The following is a 27095-nucleotide window of genomic DNA, read 5'->3' on the forward strand; positions in this document are numbered from 1 at the left end:
TATTTTGTAAAATACATTAATATTAAATAATACATAGCTTCAAAATATTAATTATTTTATTATAGTCTTAGTCCAACTTTGCATTGTAACCTATTCAGAATCATCATCTTAAGTCAACTGAATATACATCCATTTTCCTAATAATAACAGTCCCATCTGCCCTCAGGGGATGTTTGTCAACATCATCAAACAAATATCACCCCGCTAAGCCATCATGGAAACGATCAACAGATTTTATTTAAATATATAGAGAAAGGACAGTTTTATTATTATAGAATATTGTTGATTTTCAATAATGATAAAGTTCAGCTTCCAATAACCTTAGACGTCCACCTCACCCTCAGACTAAGACAAGACTGAGAGCGTTACTTTACATTATCGAGACCGAGACTGGACTTGAGTACTGCAACACTACCATGAAGTCATCAGTATTTAAGTGTAATGAAAAGACCTTTATTTTATGCTTCTGTAAATCTGTAAATGACTGGCAAAAAGAATATTGGAACAAGGTTTGTTATCAAAGTAAAATTATATTTATAGATTTAAATCATTTTAACATAGGACAATCATTTTCACATAATAAAAATAAAACTGCTGTGATATGTTTTATGCACAACATGACTCGCTGAAATTCAAGAAGAATAAATGTTGTTTTTCATTGATTAATTTAGGATAGAACATAGAACAAACACAGATATAAACAATCTGTGATTTATTCTTATTTTAAGCTCATTTCAAGCTCATTCTACTATTGTCACTGCAATGGCAGAATGACCTATAACAATCAAACACACGTACACACACACAGAAAACAAAAAGAGGAAAATGGCTGGTTCAGAGTCTGCCAGCTGCACTGACTATATTAGCACAGACAATTCTCCCAGGCACAGTGCGCACACACACACAAATACACACCAAAGAAGGGGATATTGCTAAGAACGGGTTTTATTAGGGAGCCCGAGGCCAGCCGTTTTCTACTCCTCATCAAAGTGTTCTGCTGTGGTTATCATTAAGCTCAGTCTGTACAGTGTATTTGAGGATACAAGACGTCACACACACGCACACACACCAACACAGCTTGATGTTTAAACCCATCTGACTATTCAAACGGGTCAGGCAAACTGGGTGCTGCTACTGAAAGAAGTGATGCATTGATTTTACTTGATCTGAATGTGTACACCATTCAACATGAATAATATATATTATAGCAACAGAATTTTGTCTTTTGTTTAATTTATTGCAATAGCTGTGTTGATATAATATTTTATTCATGGGGAAATCTGGAACACATTTGAAGCAAGTAAATTCAAGGCATCACAGTGTAGGGCACTGTGTATGACACTGTTAGGAGAGATTTCAGTGAACATGTCCACTTCCATCTCCCAAATATACTGATCCCAGAAAAAAAAAATCAACTACACCACCACTTTCTCCGCAGCCATGACAACTCGGATCTTGCCTATGACGCAGATATTGAAACTTGACAACCATAGACACACACTCACACAAACACACACATACAAAGACACTGCAAGAAACTCCAAAAACAGCTGCTAATTCATGCTTTTAGACAGCCTCTGTCGTTTGCATGTACAATCATCACAGACAGCGCAGATAAAAATAAACATCTCAGGGTGTGTTCACACGGGTCTGGTTCGGTTTGACTAAAGTGAATCATGGTGAAATTGGTCTACAAATGTAATTTGTTGGAACAAGTGAAGATGCTGCTATTTGAACCCTGGTGTGCAAACAAAGGAGATCTCTGTTCACAAAAAAAACACTCTGTTGTGATTTGTTTGAAGTAAGAGCATAATATGAACCATTGATGTCTATATGGACCAAACACAGAATGAACCATCATTGTTGTGAACCTCTATCTCTATATGTTCACAATTCATTCTGTAATTTTGAGGTGCAAAATAGGGCAACCAATCATAAGAGAGAACATTTACATATATCAGTCTTAAAGGTGTATAAAGGTGTCATAACAAAAACAGCCTGTGTTATTCCTAAGGATAATAAGAGGATGTTTTTGGAACTATCAGACAAATTCTGTTTGACTAGTAGTTGCGTTTTGTCATCTCTTTAGTTGATCATAATAAAACAGTTCTGGTTTTAAATTCTCCAACCATGTTTATACATATGACTCATACATCAAGTGAATCCTGCATGAATGCAAGACAGTAAAATTATACTATTTATGGAATAATCATTATTTATTAATTAATTAAAATTGAGGTATTCCATTAAATTGCCTACGCTTTTGTTGCCATTTTATAAAATTATAAGCCATTCAAGGCCATGCGTTATGCTTCGAGTTGGCCTAACAGCACCCCTCAATTGTGGTAAAATCACTGTAACATGCAGCCTTCTGTGAAGTATTGGATTATTGCTTTAAAATATAACAAGACACATAGAAAACATGGCCCACAAAACCCACAAACACAGTTACGCCAGAGTTCAGAACAGATCTGAAAGTTTGGTTGATGCTATCCTACTACAGCAAAATGGACATCAGAAAATCTGCCCAGACTTTATCAAAATGACTTTCTGATTTTGGTGCAATGTTTCAGTACGAACCCAAGCAAAGTAGCAGTAGAATGTAACAATGTATAATTTCCTGCTTTGGTCTGAACCAAGAGAGCTGAACTAGTATAAGTATAAACATATACTTATACAAGTATGAACTTATTAATGCACTGTCAAGCAGTTTCTATTATTATGACAAGTATGGCTGTACAAACTTTCTCTGATGTTTTTAATCAATGGAAACAAAGCCAAGGATGTCTCATCACTGGAAAAAATAATTGTACACAAGAATATGAGAAAAATTAATATTCAATAGCAATTGCGGTTGCACTGAAGATTAATCTCCCTTGACTGAAAACAATTTCCCTGCTGCTCTGTTTTTCGAGTGATCAATATCAGGCCTTACAGCACAAAAGTAATCAATGTATAACAGGTTCATGAATGTGTAACAGACCCCCTCTGCATCGTGGAACAAGAATCCCCCTGACAATTCAATACTGCACATGTAGCACATACATGAAAATGGTTTCTTCACATTGATCTATGACAATGGTATTAAGATCTATTCTGTATGTTATACTTTAAGCTCTTTCTGTTTCTAATACATGGTGTTAATTCCCCAGATGAATCATGACGATGAGAGCAGGTCTGAGGGAGGCACAATGCTGTTCATATCAAGGCCACAATAGACTCTAAGGTCTAAAGCTTGCTAATGCCACATCATCATGTATAAAGAGCAAAGTCACACATAGACAGACATTCAGGAAGTAGGCTCACTCCCATCGCCTTACAAGTGCGTTGGCATGGCAACCGTGAAGCGCCTATAGCATGGCTAAACAATTGTGCGGGTTGACAGACCCTCTGTTGATTTAAGCAAATCTGTTTCACTGTGTTGCAAGCCTCTCAGTCCATAAGGATAAATCTGCTTTTTTGCAGGTTGCCAAATTCTCAACCCACCAGGGTGAATGTGATGCCTTCTGACTGTAACACAGTACAAAGGCCAGGAGCCACAAAAGAGAGCCAAATGCTATATATTTACACTCATTCATCTAAATCTATATGACTGAATAAGTCACTCACTTGCCTTTATAATAACAATCACTTAAGATGTTCCTCCTTAAACTCATTTAAATCTGCTGCCAGCACCTGCATATTCACCTTGGCCACAGTGAAAAGTATCTGCATGTAGAATTGGTGGTTTTTGTGTGTGCTACTGTGTTTTATATCACTGCAGAAAGGATGCACAAGGCTTGCTGCATGCATTGTGACTTTTTCCAAGTGAACATGGAAGCTAATTCAGATCAGTAATAGCTTAATATTGTTTCGTTTAATCACAGTAGTAGTAAAATGCAACTGATTTTTTTTTTTGTGAGGCAAATTAAATAAAAACCTACATATTTTCAGCTTTGTTAGATTATATTGTTTAGATATCAAATGCATGCAACAAAAGCATTGAGAAATTATGTGATTAAAAGAGAAGAGCAGATTTAACAGTAGAAATAGACCCTTTTTTGCACTGACCTCAAAGGGTCACTAGATGCTTTGGGGTATTACGTTGTATCTGTAATGTATTTAACGTATTTAATCATTTAATGTATCAAACAAACTCAATAAAAACAGCTCAAAATGAATTCCAACTAGATTGGATATTTGTGTGCTCATTCATCAGTGAAGTATGATTAATCCAGCAAAACTAGGAAAAGTCTAGGAGTAGACTAATGTGAGAGACAGCCGTATGTGTTTGTTGAAGCCAGCTGTGTAGTTATAAACAGAAGCATGTATAAAAGTGAACTACTGACAGGAAGTCTACCTGTGTGAGGAGGAATGGTCTTCAGCAGTCACAGGAAAAACGTATACAAACACACTAATTCTATCACTTTTTACATAAGCCACCATTAAAGTGTGTATTACTTTGAATACCCTTTTACGAACAGAGAGGCTTGCATTTAACTATCAGTATGAACCCACTGATCCCCTCTCAGGTTCACTTTTTACTAGACTAAAACCTAAAAAGCCATTCACTGAAAGAAAGCAGTAATTCTCTGTGAATGTTATTGATCGTATGTGTATGTGTGGCCTCGGAAGAATCTGTGTATAAGGAGCTGAAACCGTGTGTTGGCTCAGATGGTTTAAATGCACAATTGGGGCAGAGTCTCTATTACAGGCACACAAACAGTAAAAAGTAAAGTTGTGTTATAGAACTTTCTTCAAGCTTGTTTCAAATCTCTGATAAAGTTCATTAAAGCTGGTCTTGATAAACCAGACGGTATAGTCCTTGTGGTCAGTTTTCTTGTCAGCTTGCTATTTTGGGTCCTTATTGTGCAGCAAAACAACATGGACAAAAGGCCTAGAGCTGCACGATATGAACATAACACCACATTGTAATTAGACCACTACGTATTAACTTTGCATTTCACTTTTCATTTAGGACGTTGCATTTATTGACTGGCTAGTGACTTATTTGCATGTTGCAGCCTTTTGTGACATCAGCGTAGTGAAGCCTGATATCGCAACAATGCTTAATGAACAACATATTGTGCAGCCCTGAATGGAGCTAAATCCAATATACAAGCATTGTAGTGTAGTAATGCTTTTGTAATCTTTTTTTAATAAAATAGTTTAGCCATAATTAATCATGTTCAACAGTTTAATAGTTTTCTCTTTCTCTACTTCTCTCCAATTGTAACATGACAGCATCAACTCAAACATTTAATATCAGGGACAGACTGAGTACTATTACTTCAGTAGTGCTACTCAGTTAGTGGCTAGTAAAATAGTATGTCACATTTAGTATACACATTTAGGATAAATAATATATCTAGTATACATATATATATATATATATATATATATATATATGTCGCTGTTGTCGGATTGTCGCTGACAGGAGAAGGAAAAAACATTTTATTTTTAATATGTCAATAAGTCGTTTTGGCTCATTTCTTTTGGTCCATTCATCTTGAAATTTACACACAATGTAAAGGACAACAGGCATTTTCAAAGCATGTCTAAAACTGAAAAACGACAACGACAAAAATGGAGATAAGAGGTTTTCTTCTGACAACAGCTATACATATACACACTACTTTTCTCATCTCCTATTAGGTTTCAGGAAGGGACCATTGCACTGAAATGTAGAATGACTAACCACAGATGTTTTTATATGACGTGTAGATGACAGACAGAATTATGCTACAACAAAAAAGACTAGCGGTAGTATAAGTGGAGCGCTGCATCCTCATTTAGTTGCAAACAGATTCAAACAAATCTTGACAGGATGCCATGAACAATGAGCTTTCTAAAACTTACATATAAACAATAATACAGTATTCTACCTTTAAAAAGTAAGCAACTTTGTTCACTGAACTACACATAATACGTTAAAGAGGGATTCCAATGGTGATAGGACCTAGACATCTGTTTACTGCCTCTAAAGAGCCCCCTTACAGAAGGTTACTACATGAACAGGTTACAAACACACTGCCTAATGCCTGAGACCTTGTTTCATAATAGATCTGAGATAAGATTTTGGCCTAAAATACCTAAAATGTATTTTTTTTTTAATCCATTCATGGTTAAGAGGTACATGCAGGGTGTTTTAAGGCAAAATATTCCCCAAAGAAAACAGATTTTTTCAGATCTATTTTACCATTATAACATTAGATATAAAAATTCAGAAGATACATATAGGTTCACTCCTCATTTTGGATAGTTAATCAAAGAGTTATGTTTGTTTTTGTAGTCAATGTGACCCCTGGTTCCAGTCACCACCATTGTACAAAAATCCAAGTCAGTAAATGTCTCTGCAGAGAACCATTTTACATCACACCACTCTGTCATATCAAACCACATCAAACCACTTATCTCAATGATAAGAAATGTTAAAAAATCAGTGCAATTCCCTTTTAATACAACGTAAAAACACAGGTGTGGTATGTTATGGCTGGTGTACGGATAAAGCTGCACAGGCAGCCTCCTGCTCCTCTCAGTCAGAGCAGACCATGGCAGATTTGTCACTGCTGACAGCAGCTGAAACACTGGCTTAGCTGCAACATTACACACAGCCTCCAATGCAGCTCTCTCTGCCTATCTCACAGCAGCAGGCAGGGTGGCGCTTTACTGCTGTTGCTATGGTAATGTGGAAATGCTCAGGCAAAAGCTGCTATTAAGGATGTTTTTGAAATGATAAACAGAGTGCATTAGCAGTGAAGCATGTTAGCACAGACACACACACACTGACAGAAATCAGTACAACCGTCTAATTCAACAATGTGCTTGTGTCTCTGGGAACATGACATCACGCGTGGCCTGAGTTTTCAAATGAAATCTCTCATTGTGTGTGCATGTATGTGTGAAATATATAGAGGAGGAGAGAAGAACATCATGGATGCATTGAGTTTTAAATTGAAATCCCTTGGTGAGCCAAAAGATGACGGAGAAAACCATTTGAGGTGTTTTATATTCATCGACTCCTGAGCTTCCAAGTGGAAACAGAATGCGCATTTGTGTGTGTCTGTGTGTATTTACACATTTGTGAGGAACACAATCTCTGCACAGTAGCCTAGGTATTCACACAATATGAGACAGAAACAGTTTCTCTGGTCCTTTTGCAGGTCATCACAGATGTGCATCATTTGATTTAAAGAAACTATGCTGTTTAAAACAAATTGGAAAAAAGGTCTTGGCTTAGGTTAAAGGTTAGGTTTGACTCACAGAAGTTGCTTTGTTGACAGTATACTATCTAAATGCATCTATGTCATTACAAATGTAATTATATAGTAAGTAACAGCTAAATAATTTATATTAAAGTCACATTCTGTACTGGTAGATTCAATTCTGGACTTCTGTTTGTTTCAATGTCTAGAAATGACAAAAACATCAAACAAATATAAAGGAAATATGATAAACTCAAATGAGATATGGATTGAAAGTCTGGTAGGCCAGATGTTTTCTGTTTACCTTAAGTTATGAGCGAAAAATAATTAACATCAACTTATTCCATGTTTCACTATCATCAGTGATAATGGTGACTTCTAAAGGTTATGGTTAGGTTCAGAGCCAGGTTTATGATTAAGTTTAAGGATAAAGCAGGATTGCAGAGAATGTTTGGTGATCTAACTGGCAGCAGTTTAGGATGGGCTTGACAAATTTAAAGCTTGCTAGTAAAACGTAACACACATAACTTTATTCATAAACTCATATCTATTGCTTTGCACACAATAGCAATAATGACCAACATAACTTTAGAATTATTGATTTCTAGCATTTATGTCTTCAGTGTTTAGAGTTGGATATCTGTCGTCACTCTGTTTGTCTAATGCTACATGTTGTGCTCCACAGCTTTAGTGCTTTAAACTAGTAGTGTTCATATGCTTCCAATCCCATGTAATGGTCCTCCCCACCTCTATCTCCAAAATGCTGACAGCATCGCTGCTAATGCAGTGCTCAGTAAACTCACACATCTTGTACTATCGTGATGAGACATGTTGATAGCTTTAGTTCAGCAAACTGTAGCTGGGTTTTGTTTGAGATTGTGCAATTATTTAAATAAATAAATTATTTATATTTATGTAGTCAATGCCAAAATTATAATGTCATATATTTAGCAAAGGCATTTTCATTTGTGTTTTTGTTTTTATTCAAAAGATTTTAATATCAACATTTACTTTGAGCTGTCATTTTGGGTTTGCCAATGATATAAGTGGGTGGGCCTGAGCCCACTGGGTCCAAACATAGTGCTGCCACTGCATCTAATTCAGGGAGCAATCCTGGATCCTGAATGTGGAGGTAGAGCGGGGACTCTAAATGCCTTGTTTGCGGCTGTAAGGTGATCTATAGCCATGTTCTGCTATCAGAGCAATAGAGACACCAGGTTGCTGCTGTTGAGTAAGTAAATGAGGCCCTGTGGGACCTGCTTTTACCAAGCTCAGCTTTCTCTGTCTCTCTCTCTCTCTCTCTTATTCTCTTCTCTCTCCCACCACCTATACATCAGCAGGGTACTGAGCTATAGCACATTTATCTTTTACCTACAGCAGGAGTACAGTGGTACAGTGGCTGAAGAAGCAAGACACAAGCATGCGTGTGTGTTTGTGTGTATGCGTGTGAGTGTACTGACAGTGCTATTTATCACTCCATTTGAGCCATATTCTTATAGCTGGTGCAGTTTCTGCTAGATTTTACAGTGCAGTCTGGGTAAAATAAACATTCCATTTACATTCATTACAGAATATATATATATAAAGTTCATTTCTTACTCCTCTATAGTTGTTGTATCACATTCTGTTAACTTCTGTTAATGTGTGGCGTTTTAAAAGCAGCCTAATTAATTACCTATTAAAGTTAAAATTCCAAGTCATTTCTACGAACCACTGCAGTGATCTGTATTGTGAGATGTGGTCTGCGAGTCTGTTTTTGTGCTTAATATGGGAGTATATTGATTCAGCTGCTTGGATTACAAAGGGCAGACTGAAGCACACAGGACATGTGACCTGCATCCATAGTGACTGGTGTATGTTTGGAAGAAGGAGTGAGTGTGCATATGATTGAGAAAATGCATCACTATGTGTGTGTGTGTGTGTGAGCATGTGCTTGTTTCCCTTCATTTTATGTTATATTTTATGTTCCTGAGATTAAGGTTAGGGTAAGATTTTAGGTTAGGCTAAAAAAATTATTGTTACATATATATATATATATATATATATATATATATATATATATATATATATATATATATATATATTTACATATACAAAACTGAACACAGAGTGAAATGAGAAAATGATATTTAAAAAAGTATTTGTGCAGCAAATGTTTAGTTGTCCAGAAAACACTTTAGAAAAATAAGAATCAATACATATTGATTTTATGTTTGTCAGTGGTTTTGTTTACCCCAGTATTATTTTTAGTTGTCATCCAATGCTGGGTTTAGCTCAATCACTGCTTTGGGCATTGAGGAGAATCTGGAGCCAAACCTGTGTTCTTCTAACTAGCTGACAAGATATTGATTATTTTTTTAAAAGCAAGAAATTCTTGTTACCTTTAACTGCATAAATGTTTGTTTGTATTTATTATAATGTCACATGGTGCTTTACAGGCAAAAATCGGTTATTGTCCAGATGAATGGTTTTAAATACTTTGCTTAGGTGCCCAAAACTTTTGAACAGTATTGTATATGACTCTACATCCTGACACAGTATAAAAGGTGTGTGTTTGTACATACCTGACATAGAGGGAGCGTTTCTGATTGGTTCGGAGGGATCCTGATCCAGAGCTCATGCTGTGGTTCATCATCTGTTCTCTCAGGTCATGAATTTTGGCCTCAAAGCGCCCGTACTCTGTAAACATGAAGAAACAAACATTAAAATTAACTAATAAGTACGTGTAGAGGCAAACTTGTAGACTTAACTAATACCCTATCACTGCAGGCAGTGTGTGCTGCTAAACACACCCATATTGAAAGTATACAGTTACTTTGGAGCTAGAGAACAGACTATAAGGTCTTTCTGTGTGGCCTTTAAGGTGCAGTGTTGCAAAGATCTGGCGCCTGTGAGGATCAATACAGGACATCAATACACACGGCCCTACTGAATCTGAGCTCTGAGAGCAGCACTGTACTACTCCCTCACCCCCAAGGTCAAACTACCGTACCAATACGGTCAGACAGAGCGAGAGAGACAGAACGAAAGACACAGAGAATAAGAGAATTGTTTTACACTAGCTTTAGACCAGTTGTAATCAAAAGTTTAAGTACCCCTGGTCAAATCACATTCATTCATTCATTCATCCTCTAAGCAGCTTATCCTTCTGGGTCTCAGGGGGCGCTGGAGCCTATCCTATCAGTCATGTGGCAGAGGTGGACCCTGGACAGGCCGCCAGTCCCACTGCAGGTCAGACACACAGACATACACATTCACATACACTCACACCTAGGGGCAATTTCGTATCTCCAATCTGCCTGACTGTATGTCTTTGGACTGTGGGAGGAAACCGGACCACCTGGAGGAAACCCACGCAGACATGAGGAGAACATGCAAACTCCACACAGAAAGGACCCTGGTTGCCCAGCCGGGGAATCGAATTCAGACCTTTCTTGCTGTGAAGCGACAGAACTACTGTCAAGTTACATATTTTGTTGGTTTTCTTAAGTGAAAAAAAAAATTGTGGCACATTTTATATTTTACATTTTATTTGTGTTGAATATGTTAAACTCAGCAAATAAATAGAAACTGTGCACTAAAAGTTGCAGAAAAGATGTCATATTTAAGTTGAGGATCTGCTTATTTTCACACTGAAAACTAACGTAATGTAATTTGACCAGGGGTATTCAAACTTTCGCATACAACTGAACATGTGCCTTTAAGACATAAATACAGATAAATCTGTATGGTTGTCCTGTATTGTGCCTCATTCAGAAAGAAGGCCAGGCTGAAATACTTCTTATAATTTCAATGTGAATAAGTGGAACTTAACTCTTGCAGACTGCAGAGGTGGATATATACAAATATAGAGTGTGATTTCACCAGGGATGTTGAAACTTTTGCACACGACTGTATGTAATTGAATGTACGGTTACTGGTTGTTAATAACTGTTGTAACTTTACTCAGTAATAACACAATAAAAGATAGAGTAGCTTGGGGTCTAACACTTTCCACTCCACTGTAACCACTGTAGTGGTTATTTGTTCTATACTTTTCAAACTTTTATATATGATACCCATATTTGTCTGTTACAAACAGCAATAGTGTAGAATTCTACTGCTCACTCACACAACATTTGAGTTCGTTTATTATAATCCACTGTAACAACCTTCACCACTGCAGGGGTAGGTTGTATTTGTAGTTGGAGGGTAAAATAATTTCCTGAGTTACATTTGTAAAGGAAATTTGTTTCCCTTTTTTTTTTCTGAAATATTGATACTGAACCTATTAGTCTATATTAAAACATTTTAAACATATACCACTGTGTATGTGCATATATTAGTTTAAGTGAGACAGGAGCTTCAGATGATATTGGATAAAGTCAAGTTTTCGTTGACTTAAGTAGGTTCATGTAAGAAATATGAGTGGGTCTAACATTCTTTGATTAGTCTCCCCACATGCTCTGTGTTACAACCCACCCCATCCTGGACTGCGTTAGAATAACCATTGCAGTAACTGTGGAAAGAGAGTGTTCAAAATAATAGTTTCTCTATCATTTAACCCTGATAGTTGTTTAACAATGCTGTTAGGAAACAGACCCCTGGTACGCACTTGTCGATCCTGGCTGGCATACATAGCTAAAAGACTCTAAGTGAAAATAAGTTCACATCATCTACAGAAAACATTTTAATGCACAATTTCTATTTTTTGCTGAATTTAACAGACTGAAAAAAATGCACATATTTTATTTATGCATTTTTTAATATTTATATTTTATTTCTTTCCAACATGCAAACCAAGTAAATAAACAGAATTGTGCTCTGAAATTTGCAGAAAAATGTCATATTTATTCCCGTTCATATTTATATTTGTTTCCTGTAGAGGATGTGGAACTAAATTTCACACAGAAAATCAATAAAACGTAATTTGACTGGGGTGTTCAAACTTTTGCATATAACTAGAAACAAGTATATTTTACCTGACAAAACAGAGAGACTGATGATTTAGAGTATAACAGACAGAATATTCATCCTTCATTAATATAAAAGTTAACCAAGCAATAATCTAGATGTGAAAATTTGATCCTTCTCTCTTCATCCTTCTGCAAAGATCTAAAATTTCCTTTTTTTCTTCCTACAAATCATATGAAGCTGTTGAGTACTACAAATTTATATATGTCTGCTACAAAATTGTTTTTATCTCATGGAAAATAGTGATTCCAAACCACTGAACTGTAGGGTATGTAAGTTCCGAGAGTGCTGATCTTCAACTAAGACATATGGTGTGTTATAATTAACACTAGCTGACAGTTCTAGAACTCAAGAGCCGCAGTTTGAGAGCTTCACTGAAAAAGGGATGTGTGGTGCAGTAGAGTCATACAGAGACTCCGTGCCTCAGTGCTTCATACCGCTGACCTTCAGAACACGACGGCAGTTAACTGCAAGGACAAGCCTGCAGCAGATACCCATACTGAAGGTCATATCCATCTAGATCACCAGCCAAATACAGCCCCAGGTGAGCAGAGAGCTGACCATTGCTCAAGACAATCCATAACCACCAGAACACAAAGGCCAGTGACATCGTTGCTGTCGTAAGAAAATCTTGCATCTTCAAAATGATAGATTTAAGAGAGAAGGAAAAATATGTTTATGTACCTAAATAATTAAAAAGGTCTGGATTTCAGAAAGTTTACATGTCCGTTCATTATAAAAAATTAAATGGGGTAAAAAAAAACATAAAAAAATAGTTGACGCCATTGATACACATGTACGGCACATATATAACATGCATCAACCTCAGTAAACACATTCACTCATTCCCTCCCCAGTCCACACAGTACATATATGGAAACTAAGCTGCAAAAACAGGTCAGTTTGAAATAGTTGCTTTTGTGATGTCACAAAAGACATTTAAATTGATCCAACCTACAATCTATAGCCCTGCTCATTCATGTTGAAGTTATAAGGAGTGTTTCAGCCTGGTCTGCCTTTTGAATGAGGTACAATATAGGGCAGCCCATCAACACAGGGATCATTTACATCATTTACAAACAGTCTTAAAAGCATATATACAGTCATGTGCAAAAGCTTGAACACCCCTGGTCAAAACACGTTTTTGTTGATTCTCTAAGTGAAAATAGGTTAACATACTTTCACTGCAAATTTTAGTGCATCAATTATTTTTTTGACATTGAAAAAAAAATAAAACGAATGATAAAATGTGGAATATCATTTGCACATGCCACATTTTAGATATGTTAAATATGTTAAATTCAGCAAATAAACAGTAATTGTGCATTAAAATGTGCAGAAGTGTGTTCTCTTTAGAGGATGTGTTAATTTATTTTCATGTAGAAAATCAACAAAACATCTACTGGATGTTACTGGAAGCGCCCCAACTACATAAAACCGCACATATATTCAAACACATCAGCCTCACCAAAAGACGAAAAGAGGCTGGAAAGTGGTCGTGTAAAAATGAATTATGACTGGTACATAAAACCAAATGTCATAAGCAGACAAGACAAGAAAAGCATGTTTGAAAGGTGTTTGGGATGAAAGTCACTTTTGAGTAGGTGATGGTGCACCCAGCCGATCAGTTTCCTGAGCTCTAGAGAAAACTGACTCAGAATGACATGGCAGGTGCTTCATTGCTCTCTAGCGCTGGATCCGCTCAGCCTGCTGACACACAGAAGCTCATCATCTTTCATCTAAACACACATGTGCTGCTATATCTGCAAGCAAAAACATTCTTCTACATGCACAAGCATGGTGCTTCGCACTTCCTCCCTGTCTTTCTCTCTCACAGAGACAACATGCATGCAGCGGCACTCTGTTCACCCTCAGACCAGCAGCGCGGCCAGCAGTTTGTTCCACAGCCACACTTCAGCAGTGAAGGTAAAGGACTTTAGGAACAGACTGAGAGACTTACAATAGACACCTTTAACAATTATTTATGTATGTACTAATTTATTTTTACAAAAACTCTAGCTGCCCCTTCGTTATGTGAACATTTTATTCTGAAAGGACAGCAAGAAACTGTCAAAACTTACCTGTAATAAAAACTCTTAACATTCACCTACAGTAAAGTAAAACTGGTTTTGCTCCTATAAAGTTGGAGATACAAGGTTACAGTCTTAACAATCTTAAAAAAACAAAGGTGCCAAAAAGGGTTTAACTTCATAGTTTGAGTGTGAAGAACTTCTTTAAGGTATAAAGGACCCTCACATAATGTAAACGTTCTGGAAAGAACCCTTAATTTGGTACACACTCTTTAAAAAAAGGCTGCAAAGCGTTCTTTCAATGATGCCATAGAAGAACCACTTTTGATGCCCTTAAGTACCATGTTTGAAAAAGAGATCTGTGAGTGTGAAGAACTTTCACATAATGTAAAGTTTCAATACCATTTTAAGTTCTTTAAACTTTAAAAAGGTTCTTCAGACTCACACAACTCTCCAAACAACAGTCTCCAAAGAACCATGCACTGAAAGGTTTTTAAAAAAACAAAAGTAGCTATTCTACAGCACTGCTCAAAGAACCATCTGCGGCACCTTTATTTTGAAGTGTGTAAAACATTCACACAATATGATGGTTCTTTAAACCCTTAAAAGGCTCTTCAAACCTACACCTTTCACTTTCAAATATGGTTCTTAAGGGAACCAAAGAAGGCTTTTCCATGGCCTTGCTCAAAGAACCTTTTGTGGCAGAGTGAATTTGCCAAAAAAAAATCCATGAAAAAAAACTGCTTCTTTATTCGGCTGTAATTTGTCAGAAACAAGCTTTAATCTTTAATCCAGTCTACAAATCCTTAATCCAGACCACACCAAAATAAGCCACTGTTCATAGTTTTAGCCGTATGAATAAGTCTAAAAATGGATCTTTCACACAGTGACCTAATCTCGAGCAAAATCAGTGGAGAAGGAGATGTTGAACTGTACCATGATACAGCTATACAGTACAGCTACCTCCCACATGATGGGGGAATTAGTTACAGCATACACATGCAGACACAAGGAAATCAGAGCGAGCCAAGAGCACAGTGCACACCTACCTCTCTGAGTCCAGACCAACACACACAGCTGTGATCCTGAAGATACTACACTCCTTTCAATCTCACACTTCAGTAAAGCTCTAGTTCACAAACACGCACCCTCGTGCAGAGACGAGGAGCATAACAAAGAACAAAGACAGGAGCAGCGTGGAGTAAGCTGCGTGGAATGAGTGTATAGGAGAGAGAGAGAGAGAGAGAGAGAGAGAGAGCGAGCGAGCAGGCGGGCAGGCGAGAGAGAGAGAGAGAGAGAGAGAGAGAGAGAGAGAGAGAGAGAGAGAGAGAGTGAGTGAGAAAAGATAGAGAAGAAGAGAAAGAGTGAGGGACAAAGAAAAGGAGTTGGAGTGGGAAGAGAGAGAGAGAGAATGAGCAAATGAATGAATGAGAGGAAACGGTGAGGGAGAGAAGAGGATGTGAGTGGCTCAGTTTAGTGAGATGCTCAGTGTCTGCAGAGTGTGAGGGATTGGCCGCTCCCCATACGCACACATAGACACACACACACAAGCAGAGCATGCCACACTATGATTCTCTCTCCTCCCTCTTGCTTTCCCTCGTTCCCACTCCTGCTCTCTGTCTCTATCTCCCAACACAACAATCTACTATAGGCTGTAACACTACAGTGTCTTTCTACAACTAAAGCGCGTTTAAGCCACACACGTTTTTCTTTCCTCACAAACTCTCCGAGATCAAAAGGCGCGGTGGATTTCTTTCTGGGTGTCATCTGTGCTCGTTTAATCTGCCCTGGATTGCTTCGCTCGCTTCAAAATATAAACAAACCCCAAAAGCAAATCCTGACACAGAAGACACTGAAATGTTTTCAGGGAGTTTCTTAAATTGGAGCGAAAATGTATAAACAAACACTGCGTCGTAAAAAACGCTTGTCTTATGAGTCAGACAAAGTCAGCAAGAATCTTCTACATGATCTACATTCAGCCTAGATAACAAACAGCAGTCGGAAGCATAGAGATTCTTAGCTAATTTCACCGATTTTCCTAATTATTCAAGTTTTGTCATAGTTTGTTTGATGCTGTCCTTAAGAAAGATAAATTATATGCTACGTTTTTGATTGATTAAAGTGTAGAATGGTAGCCTGGGCCTCATCTCTGGTTCCTACAACCAATTAAGAGTCTTACATGCTACACTGCAGAGCTGTCCCTGCTGCTGCTGCTGGATATGGCTGTTTTCTCCTAACGGCACATCAGCGATTTTACATATTTAGGAATAGATGGGTCCATGCACTACTCATCAATTCAGAGTGCATTCACTTTAATGAGAAAGAACAATAAGAAGAACTCCACAGCAGTCTGCTAGTCTGTTTCATCTGACTTACGCTAACATCATCTTTCACTCTCATCGCCATGGTGTTGGCTGATCTCTGTCCTCAGTTCATCTGGTTACAGGTCCACATGTCATCTTCCCATCTTACTCCACCCTTTCATGTGCACAATAGTGAAACTGGTGCTTGGATGGTGGAACTTCAAGTCAATCTTTCAAGAGGCTAATTTTATCACTGCTCATGCCACCAGACTATTAGTTCGGTAAATAGCCCTAACATAAACTTGAAAACCCCAAAGAATACCTCCTCCACTTTCTGAAGCCTACTCATTCAGCCATGCACTAAGGACCTCTGGCCATGCAGGAGGACATGTCTACTGATGAACTGTTTAACCTTTTTTCTCTCCTTCCTAAATGTAATTGAGATTTCTATATTTGATTTCATGCAGTTACTGTATCCAAAACGTTCCAGTTCCACATTATTGTTCTTAATTGTCCTCCAGTTTCTTTCAAGGACTTCACTGAAGAACGTGACTCTGTTGTCAGCTTGTTCCCTGAGGACCTCTGATTTTGCTTGGAGACTTCATCGACCGACTCATACTAATGTCATTCTCTTCTGGTACGCACAAATGCATAAAGCAGACTACATTCTCTGAACCATCTTCAACCAGAACTCCACCACTGCCACTCTCACACTGAGCCCACCGCATGTATTTGAGCATTTCTTCATTTCCTTCCCCAAAGTTCCTCTGTTTTGCCCACTGCTATAACTTGCTTAGAACATTAAAACCCTTTCCCCCTTTCCAGAGCACCTTTTCCATAGTGTTCTCACTTTCAGAACTGCCAACAGATTCTGCTGCTGCCAACCTCAGCTCAACTCTCTCAGCATCTCTAGATGGGCTCTGCCTTCTTGTCTCAAAACTGTCACCACCTTCATATTCCACCTCCTGGCTGTCAGATGCTCTCCGATCCAATAAAACAATATTATGCAGAGCTGGGAGAAAATGGAGGAAATCCAACTTGCCAAGCGACCTGGTAAAGCATCAGTTCCTGCTTACCTCATTCTCTTTTTTCATTATTACAGCAAAAACCAAAATGTTTCACTCAAAAATTAAAACATGCCTTTCTAACTCACATACACTATTCTCTGTCTCTTCTTTGATCCTTATTCCCCTGTTTACAGGAGAATAATCTTTTGGACCCCACTAGTCTAGTCAGTGGAACTCTCCACAACTATCCTGAAAATAATCTAATGGATTCTTTCCCCACCTAGCTTGACCCTGTCTTCAAAATTTGACACTGTAAATCTTCAGATCACATATTTTAAAAGTGGACATAAGGAACTGTCATCTCTCATAACGCTCATCATATCTTCGAAGTTGATTTTCCCAGGTAGTCTGCTTTAAACACCTAAAAGGTCACTTTAAACACCTCAAAATCTTATATGACTGGTGTTCCTCAGGGGTCAATTCTTAGTCCACTCATATTCTCTATGAATACAAAATCAGTCCACATGGCTTTTCTTGCCCCTGGTATGCGGATGAAATACCATTCTAACCCTCATTCCCTCCGCTTTTCATGTATTACAGAAAATGAGACGCCCTCTCTAACATCTTTTTATATGAAACTCAGCCTTGATATTGACACTCTCATTATTCAACCCTCATGTGTGTCTATTAAGAACACTGGAGTGGTTTTGGAGGACCAGCTGTGTTCTCATAGTTTATTACATCCTGCAGATTTCTACTCTATAACATTGGAACGGTATGAGCCTTTCTTACAAATTTGCCCAAGTTTTCATACATGTAATGCTCATTTGGAGGCTGCATTACTACAGCTCCCCACTGCCCTAGTGGTAACTGTCCCACATTATCTCCTTAATATTGTGTAGCTCGAACTGTCCTGCATTAACTCTTTATTATTCCTGCTATAGGCTTTAAGTGAAACGAGTATATTATGAGTCACTGGTTTGATTCTTAAATCCGTGTAATGCTCTCCTCTGCTGGAACTGCTGACACTTGCGGAGAAAGATAACAAACACCAGATGGAATTTTCCGGATACATGCGTTTCAGCTCTGTTAAGCTTGGTTCTGAATTCCAACCTAGGAGAGCCAGCTGGATTAAGGAAGTCTGTGATGAGAGATTTTACAACATGTGCTGAAGATAGGATTAATCCAGCACTGGAGCTGAAAGATCATGATTGCTGCTGCAGAGCTGACAGTTCACACACATACAGCCCTCACACATATAGTAGAGTACGATTATTATGTTCATGTAAGAGTGAAGGAGCTATTCTAATATTAATAGACAACACTAGTGTATGTGATTGTTTCTTCCATAAGAATGTGATCAGGTGTCCTCTGACAAGGTCTAATGCCTATACTGCAAGAGATTGATTCTACTTAGGCAGTATTTCCTGGTCAAAACACTAAAACATCACACAGCTACCAGTCTGCCACTTTTACCTACTCCAAAACCTTATTTTGGAAATGCTGACAAACCAATAGGTGTTTCGTCTCAAAAGGAAAGAGGGACCAAAATGACCAAAGCATTTACAATACTTTAGTCCTTCAAGGTAAATTGTTTAAAATGTGATACTAGTAGTTCTTAATTTAATTTCCAGCCAAACTAATAATTAAGTACAAGCTGTTCGGGAAAGTGAGCCAGGAAAAAAGCAGAAAACTGTCTAGTGTGTCCACATCTGCAGGTATATATGTGAAGAGTGTTCAGTCTTAGAAGTTGGTCGCGTTTTCTATCAATTCAAACGATTTCAAACATATTCAGTGATGTTAAGGGACGGACTCTGGGGTGGTCAGTCCATTGTTCTGAGAACACCAGCAGTTTTTTTGTTTGATTTGCAACTATTCTTCTATTTTCTTTTTCTCAGTAATGGCTTCTTGAAAGCTACACATCCTTTCAGACTCGCGCTGAATGAAAGAGCTGAGTTCACAGAGGAAGGATGGACAGAAATAATTGTGGATGTTTTCAAATCTGAAGCAAGAGTGGAGCTGGATTTCATTCTACCTCTCAAAGATGAAAGCTTTAAGTACTATTTATATGATATAGGTGATAGTTCTGGTGGTCTACCAGGTCTTGCTTGGTTTTTAGGAGTCCAATTTTCTCTATAACTTTTAATAATTTTTTGAACTCTAGTTTTGAGGACTCCTGTTTTTTTAACTTTTTTTTGATTTTCCACTTCCTTATGCAAGTGGATTATCTCATAGCTAACCTCCTAAGAAATATCAAATTAATAATTTGTACTTAATGGCTTAATTGACTGGAAATTAAAAACACATACTGTATAGATTTTTACTGTATTTACTACTAACATTTTATTCAACATTTACTTACTATTATCTATTTCCGCACATTTCAAATACATATTGTGAGAGGAAATTTGTAAATTTTCAAGTGGGGCACACAGCATCCCAATTTTATATCCGTCTAACAGGCTTAGTTCACATTAATCTCCATATCAACTTTGCCGTACTGGACTGTTATTCTACAATGATATTGTGAAACCGGTCCCTGACGAATTCTCACCATAACACAATGAGAAATTAAATAGAGCAGAGACGTGAGACTGCATAAGAGAGGAAGCCGAATGCTGTTACAGTCAAATATTAAATATATTATTCATTCATAGAGTTCTAGAATTTCTGCATAATGTTAAATGACCTCAACATCCCCTCTACACACACACACACACACACACACACACACACACACACACAAAACTTTCCTCTGATTCTAAATATCCCAATCAGAGCGAGTAATCCTTCCAGGCGTGTGCGAGGGAAATGACATGTCTGTGTAGACAGCAGCTGTCAGACCGTAATCGTGTAGTCTCTGCAGTCATCACACTGTACAGGATTTTATTAGAGAACATTGGAAACCCTGTGTTATGAAATTCATATGAGTGAAATCTTTTTGTCTCAGGTTTTTGTTGAGCGTGGGTCTGTGTGTGCATTTTTGTGTGTTAGAAAACTCCTCCAGGTGTTGCTATGGAGGCTGTAGTTGTCAGACAGGGTTAGCGTATGAATGCTAGTGATGTCAGGCCGTCCCCTCCAGCAGCCCCACTCTGTCTCACACACTCCTATACCAATAGGAGTACATGTGCACACACACACACACACACACACTCTCACACGCACCCAAATGCCAGCAATGACAACCTCGCTCCACTGCAGCTCCGTTAGAAAATGCCAGCTCAAAAGCCCCTTACTATTTTCAAAGCACAAATAAAAACTTCAGACAGCTGAGGGCAGCATGCGAGGACATTTTCTGTGCTTTTGTATATTCTCCCTGTCCAGTGCTAACAAATACTCACACTTTCAGGATACAAATACTCTTTGAATGCTGTTAGCACATTTTGGTTTTTGCTAAATAATTTAAAATGTATTATTTTTTTTTCTAATACAAGCAACCCACACATCTCCGCTACAAATGAAAACATAAACTTAATTACCAGCACCTGCTGTTTATGAACAATTCTGCCAAATGTGAAGTGAGTGCAAACATTATAACTTACACCATAGGAGGGGTTCACTGTAACAGACTGAGGGGCTACTTGTAACAGTTGCTAAAAAGATCAGTAAATCAATGCAGAACACAATTAATACAATAAAAGTTCTATGTTGTTTGAATCAGATGAGCTTTCCAACCAAAATACATACATAAATATGATAGGTGAACAGTGAAAAAGGTTGTGTCAAATGTATTTTTGACCACAAAGTAGAAGAGTTAATATCAGCACAATAAAACTGAAATATATTTGTGTAAAATGGAGACTTATGACGTGCTCAGGTGACTTATTCCAGGTATTTCTGGCAATAATTCTCAATTATAACATGCAAGAGGCTTTGGTGTGAAGTAAACTTTGCATATTGAAATATATTTATTTACAAACTTTCAGAAAAAAGGTGCTAAGCAGTCACTGGGGTGGTACTCTCAATATTCAATACCTATAGTTATGAAACATAATTGTACCGTATTCCATTGCAATTACATTTTTTAAGTTGCAATGACTGCAGGCTTTTATTTTATTTTTCTTTTTTAAAATTAAGTTAGGAAAAAGTACAAATATGTACCTTTAGCTGGAAAAAAAAACATATTTAAGGTACACAACTGGACCTCTTATAGTTGAGGGTACATTAACCCTTTAACATCCCAGGCTTATTACATACTACGCTTAGTATTCAGTAAGCACAGGGACTACAAACTGGCTGAGCTATTCTTAGGTTATAGAAGTGTAATATAATTTTGGGTTAAAATTGTTTGTACCTTGATGAAAAAAAATGCACCTGTACTGCATCTATAGTGCATAAAAAACTTGCCCTGTTTTGAATGTATGTGGAGGGTTGTGGATTTCTCTCATTTTCTCGTTTACTGTAGGAGGCTTAGTCGTAACACTGTGTTAAAACTAACCCTGTCGTGTGAAGGCTGTACTTTAGTCTGGTTAACTCCTGCTTCAAAATGGTGAGAAATTACAGCCACCAAGAGAGAGATTAAAAAAATACAGACGTGAATTCTGTTACTTACAAACATAATTCAAGTATTAAAAAAATTGGAGGAAAGAAGTTACTTTTATGGTGTAAAAAAAGTTTGCAGCATAAATCTTAAGAAATACCTGTCTAATTGCTATCAAAATTCACAGATGATGTAATGGGAATACAAGAACGTGACTAAAAGCATGTTTTACTTGAGCCTGTTTAAAGCTGCACTATGTAAGATTTGGAGATTTGAGACCTCTCTGGTGGAAATGTGTAACTGCATGCAATGTGCAGAAGAACATTTTGTAACATGGGCTCTGCTTTAGACCCAAATGAGCGGATCTGCAACATTTGCAAGCATGTTAAAAGAGTCTTCAAAGAGAACTGATGAAGGACGTGTCGTCCAAGGATGTAAGTGAATTATCTGCTGTCATCATATCCTCATTTGTATAATGCTGTTTTTGCAATTTAGACCTAAAAACTGAGCCAGACCTTCTCTCTGAGCCTGTGTGTGTGACGTTAATACGTAAAGACGCATGTTGTAGTCTGAGAAACTTCTGTGAAATCTGCACCGACACCTCTGACTTTTAAGTGATTATTTCAGGCTTTACAGGGTGACTCACAGCAGTACCTGCACACCATATTTTAGTGTGTTTTTTTTCTTCTTTACTTACTTCTTTTAATTTTGACAAAAACATACATAGTGCTGTTTTAGCTACATTAAATATTCATGTTACATTTTACACCAGATCAGTTTGTGCCCTGCGCTCACCTACATTTCCGGTACACAGGTATTTCCTATGCCAGACAGAGGAAGAAGATTGAGACAGACATGGAGAAAAACAGAGCCACAGAGCAACTGACAGTGAGTCAGCAGCAGGATTCAGGAAGTGTGTGTTGTGTCTGAGAGCACTCGGATAAAATCAGGTGTGAATGTGCTTTCTGCAGATGATGTGAGACAGAAATGGTGAACTCAGCTGCTTATCTAACCATGCCATCTGTCTTTCCTTCTCAGTAATGCTATACCTGTCTCAGTTATAGCTCCCTTCCTGTATCTTTTTTTTCCTATCACTGCTTAGCTTCCTCTACTCTCCTCCAATTAAGTCAATGAGTCTCTCTCTCTCTGATATTAGCATGTTGCTTCCTGTCTCCCTTTTTGCATCAGTGCAGAGGTGGCGTGCCACTCTAGACCTGGACCCATTCAATTTCTCTGTTCCTTCTTCCTTTAAATGCTTTATAACATTCACATGAAGTAGCTAAAAAGGCACTCACTACCTGTTCATATGTACCATTTTAACTTCTGACTTCTACTTCCATGACTTTGCTATAATTTCAAACCCTATTTTTTTTCACTCTACATGACATCCACAAAAGCCTTTCATGACAACTGATATAAACCTACATCAACATTTACAAACATTTATTCCATGGGCATCGCTAGGCAAATTTTAGGGGGACTTTTGCCCCTCTTCCCAAATAAGTGCACATTAATAGTTCAAATAATCTTTGATTTCTCTCTTTCATTCTTCATTATCCAGCTGTGCCAGATGAGAAGATTTTTTACTAGTTAAAAAAGGTTGATCTCTCATTTCCTTGAGTTTGTGTAAATCTGAGTTTAATAAAATAATGTATTACTAAACACAGGGAGAGGGAGAGAAAGAAGATAAAGGAGACTAACAGGGTAGAAGTTAGTGATCAAGAAGAAAGTGAGGGAGAGCTGTTTAAACTTTCAATTAAAAGTGATATTATGTTTAATTGAACTTAACTGAGAAAGTATTTGTACTATGACCATGAAATTCTGTTACCTAGCTTATAAAACATGCATACAAAGCAAAATCACACACTTTCTGATTGCACCAACTGAGACTGAACTGATCTATAATCTGTGAATCTGAATAATATATTTAGGATTTTGCAGCTTATCTAAGATAAAAGAGATAATAGTACTTGACTTCTGCTTGATCTGTGCCTGCTGCAAGTGAATGGATATAGTATTTAAGTCATATTAGCTCTGTTTTTAATACAAACTATGAAGAGACAGGTCTAATGTGTGCCAGTTTGACCAAATAGCCATTTGTTGATACATTATCTGGCTGCTGCTACTCTAAGTCTGTGATAAGCAGACATTTTAGGGCCATTAAATAATTCTCTAAGGGGACCATGCCCTCAGACCTCCCTAGTACAGTCTAAGCCCCCTGTCCATGAACCTTTAGTGATGCCCCTGATTTATTTCAATATGAATCACCTGTCATAAAGGCTGGTTTTGTCAGCACTGATGTCAAGTTGACAGTTCTTTTATCAGGTGTCTTATCACTTTATCAGTTTTCTGACGCGATATATACAGCTGACTTTGTAGCTTAGTGTGTTTCACATAATGCTAATTATATGACATAAGTCAAGTCTATGAATGATAAAATGAAACTCACTTTAAGACAGGGTCACAAAAAAATGCACACTTTTGTTCAATCAGAATGTTTGAATAACTAACAGGTCAACAGAAATTGCATAAAACTACTTAAAACTGTATTACATTAGTCTTCATTACAGCTAATACTCCTTATCTCATTACATACCGCCAGTGATTTTTGCACTGAAATTTCTTCCCAAAGATCAGCTGAGTACATCCAACCTACCTATTCTGGTTTGATTTCTAATTTGTTCAGGTGGACCAGGGGCAGTCTTATCACAGCAGTTAAGAGGGACAGAAGTTTTCTGTGTCTGTCATATACATTGACTAGCTCAGCAGTCCCACTGGCTCCCTGCTAAAAGTGCAAGCACAGCACCTAAACAAACTCTGCAGCCCTTAACAAGCTTCACCTCTCATAGAATCAATCCCTACACCTTATAGGGAATCAGTTCCAGTGGAATGAATAGCCATATTAGAAATAGACTTCATCTGCAGGAAAATTACATCAGAGTGCTAAGCAGGTACTCTGCACCCAACTAGTTGAGCATTTAGGCCTAATAAGGGAACCATGTGCAAAGAATTGGGTAGCTATTGAAGAATCAAGCATGCATGCTAAAAGTAGTAATGGGCATTCTGACCAGCTTTACTATTCAAATATCTGCATTTTGTACAAATAGTTCTTGTTATGGTTTCTCTGTGAGAAAACTTGAAATATGAAATATTGTTATGAATAAAAATGAAGACAAAGGTTATTATATGTAGCTGTATGGTATATATATATATATATATATATATATATATATATATATATATATGCAAGCAAGCCCCTGTAGCCAGTGGCATTAACATCATCTAAAATGGATATTAAAGGAAGTGAGCTCAAAGTTATTCTTTCAGGTTCATTTGACTGACTTGATAAAAGACATCAATATCTCTGATTTCCAAACAGGACATACTTGCATGTTCTTTTTGAATTAGCACCTCATTCTTTGAACTCCTCCTTTCCTAGAAAAATGAGACATCCTTCAAGAAAGAGGGCTGAGTCCATACCAACTGTTATATGAATGTTAGAAGTTTTGTATTGCCAGGAATTCAAGGCTAATCTCTGCTTAGATTTCACCATTTTGCCTAACATGGCCTGACTGTCCCCAGACATTCTTTGAGGTTCACAATAAAATGAGCTGAAATATCAATTTATTCGCATAATTTATTTGTGTATCCCTAGTTGAAGATCTTGCCCTTGGCTGGTCCTAAAGATTTGACAGTTGGTTCATTTGGCATTACTATATTCTGCAGTAGAGCTGGGAAATAGGACAAAAATGTAATACCATGATACTTTAAGAAGTTTTCATGTTACACAGTGTCACAATATATATTTCTTCTGACATCAAGTTAAAACAGACAAAGCAGTGCCACATTTAGAAAATACTAATAAATTTATGAATCCAAGGTTTTGTATTTAGCCTTTCACATCTCATACTGCTTTAAATCCAATTAAACAGGATGCATTATACTTTCTATGTAAACAAACAAGACTTCAGGAGGTCTTTTTAAATACTGACGATATCCACGATATATGTTCAGAAAAGTGTTTTGTGACATAATTTATAACAATAACTATCAATATTGTCATATTGCTCAGCCCTTTTCTGCAGCCTTAGTGCAGCCAAGCTTGGCCATTGAAGTGCTATAGAGTTTTCTTTCTATAAATAATATAAATCTTCTGTCTGTTTTATAACCGTTTGGTTTTATCATATGCGGCGGTGTTCAGAATAAATGTCCTAGCTCATCTCGTTTGCAGTATCAAGAGGGACAGTCCCCTCCACCTATTGTATACCTGAATGAGCCTCTGCCCTGGGTCCTAATGCTACCCATATTGAATCCTTAAACTGCAGGTCCATCATTCAGTTACTATTAGGAACTACTATGAATTATTCTGAAGCTTCAATGAAGCAAATATTTTCGTTATGTAGTTTGTGTGAATGAAGAAGTGAGGAATTTAAGCGCTGACCCACATATGGGTTAAATCTTTCTCTATCAGTTAGACAATAGACGAGGGTGCGGCACCGCCTGCCCCACATCTAGAGGGGAGCGTTATGCAGCTTCCTCCATAGGCAAATGATGCTACTGTATCAGATGTTCCAGGGAGATTAGCTAGCCTGGGTTATACTCCCATACTGTGTTTGCACTGCAGCAGAACAAAAAGCTTATCGTGAATAATGTGCCGCATTAGCAAGCTTCAGTTTCAGCTTAGCTTCGCTGCTATTAGAGATGACCTCTGCTGTCTGCCAAAGGACAGCATGAGACTCAGACAGAGAATGAGGAAAAGATGAGAGCAGGATTTAATGTTAGCAGGATATGGCACAGCTCTTAAATTATACCAGATATACATGATTTGCTCAAACACAGCAATTAACACCTCTATGTAACAACAGGAGGTGATATTGTACATCTAACAAACATGCACTGACCCAAAGACAGTTAAATGCCTGAGTCCTCTGCACAAAAAGCATGACTACAGCACTACAGCTTGAATTTCTGTGCATGACGTGCGAATTTGTGTGTGTGTGTGTGTGTGTGTGTGTGTGTGTGTCTGTGGGTGTATGTAAGGTGGAGGAACTGGTAGGGTTGAAGAGGGAACAGTGGGCAGAAGAAGAAATAAGGAAGGAAAAGAGAGCCGGTGCAGTGTCCATGTGAGCGAATAATTA

The 27095-nt window shown here is 37.6% G+C and overlaps 1 protein-coding gene across 2 annotated transcripts in view; it reads right to left on the minus strand.

Moving 5' to 3' along the window:
* Positions 1-27095, minus strand: part of dlg2 (discs, large homolog 2 (Drosophila)) — a 343385-nt gene that overhangs the window by 22182 nt on the left and 294108 nt on the right. The window contains exons 1-2 of one of the 2 annotated variants that reach the window (XM_036594499.1): positions 15217-15326; positions 9749-9863 (exon numbers count right to left, since the gene is read on the minus strand). In XM_036594499.1, the coding sequence (XP_036450392.1) occupies positions 9749-9819 (71 nt within the window). In that variant the 5' untranslated portion in view covers positions 9820-9863; positions 15217-15326. Of the gene's footprint in view, positions 1-9748; positions 9864-15216; positions 15327-27095 lie in introns of those variants that run through there. The other variant, XM_036594500.1, reaches the window with a different exon arrangement.

This window comes from Colossoma macropomum, unplaced genomic scaffold (assembly GCF_904425465.1).
Source record: "Colossoma macropomum unplaced genomic scaffold, Colossoma_macropomum, whole genome shotgun sequence".
Classification (NCBI taxonomy): domain Eukaryota; kingdom Metazoa; phylum Chordata; class Actinopteri; order Characiformes; family Serrasalmidae; genus Colossoma; species Colossoma macropomum.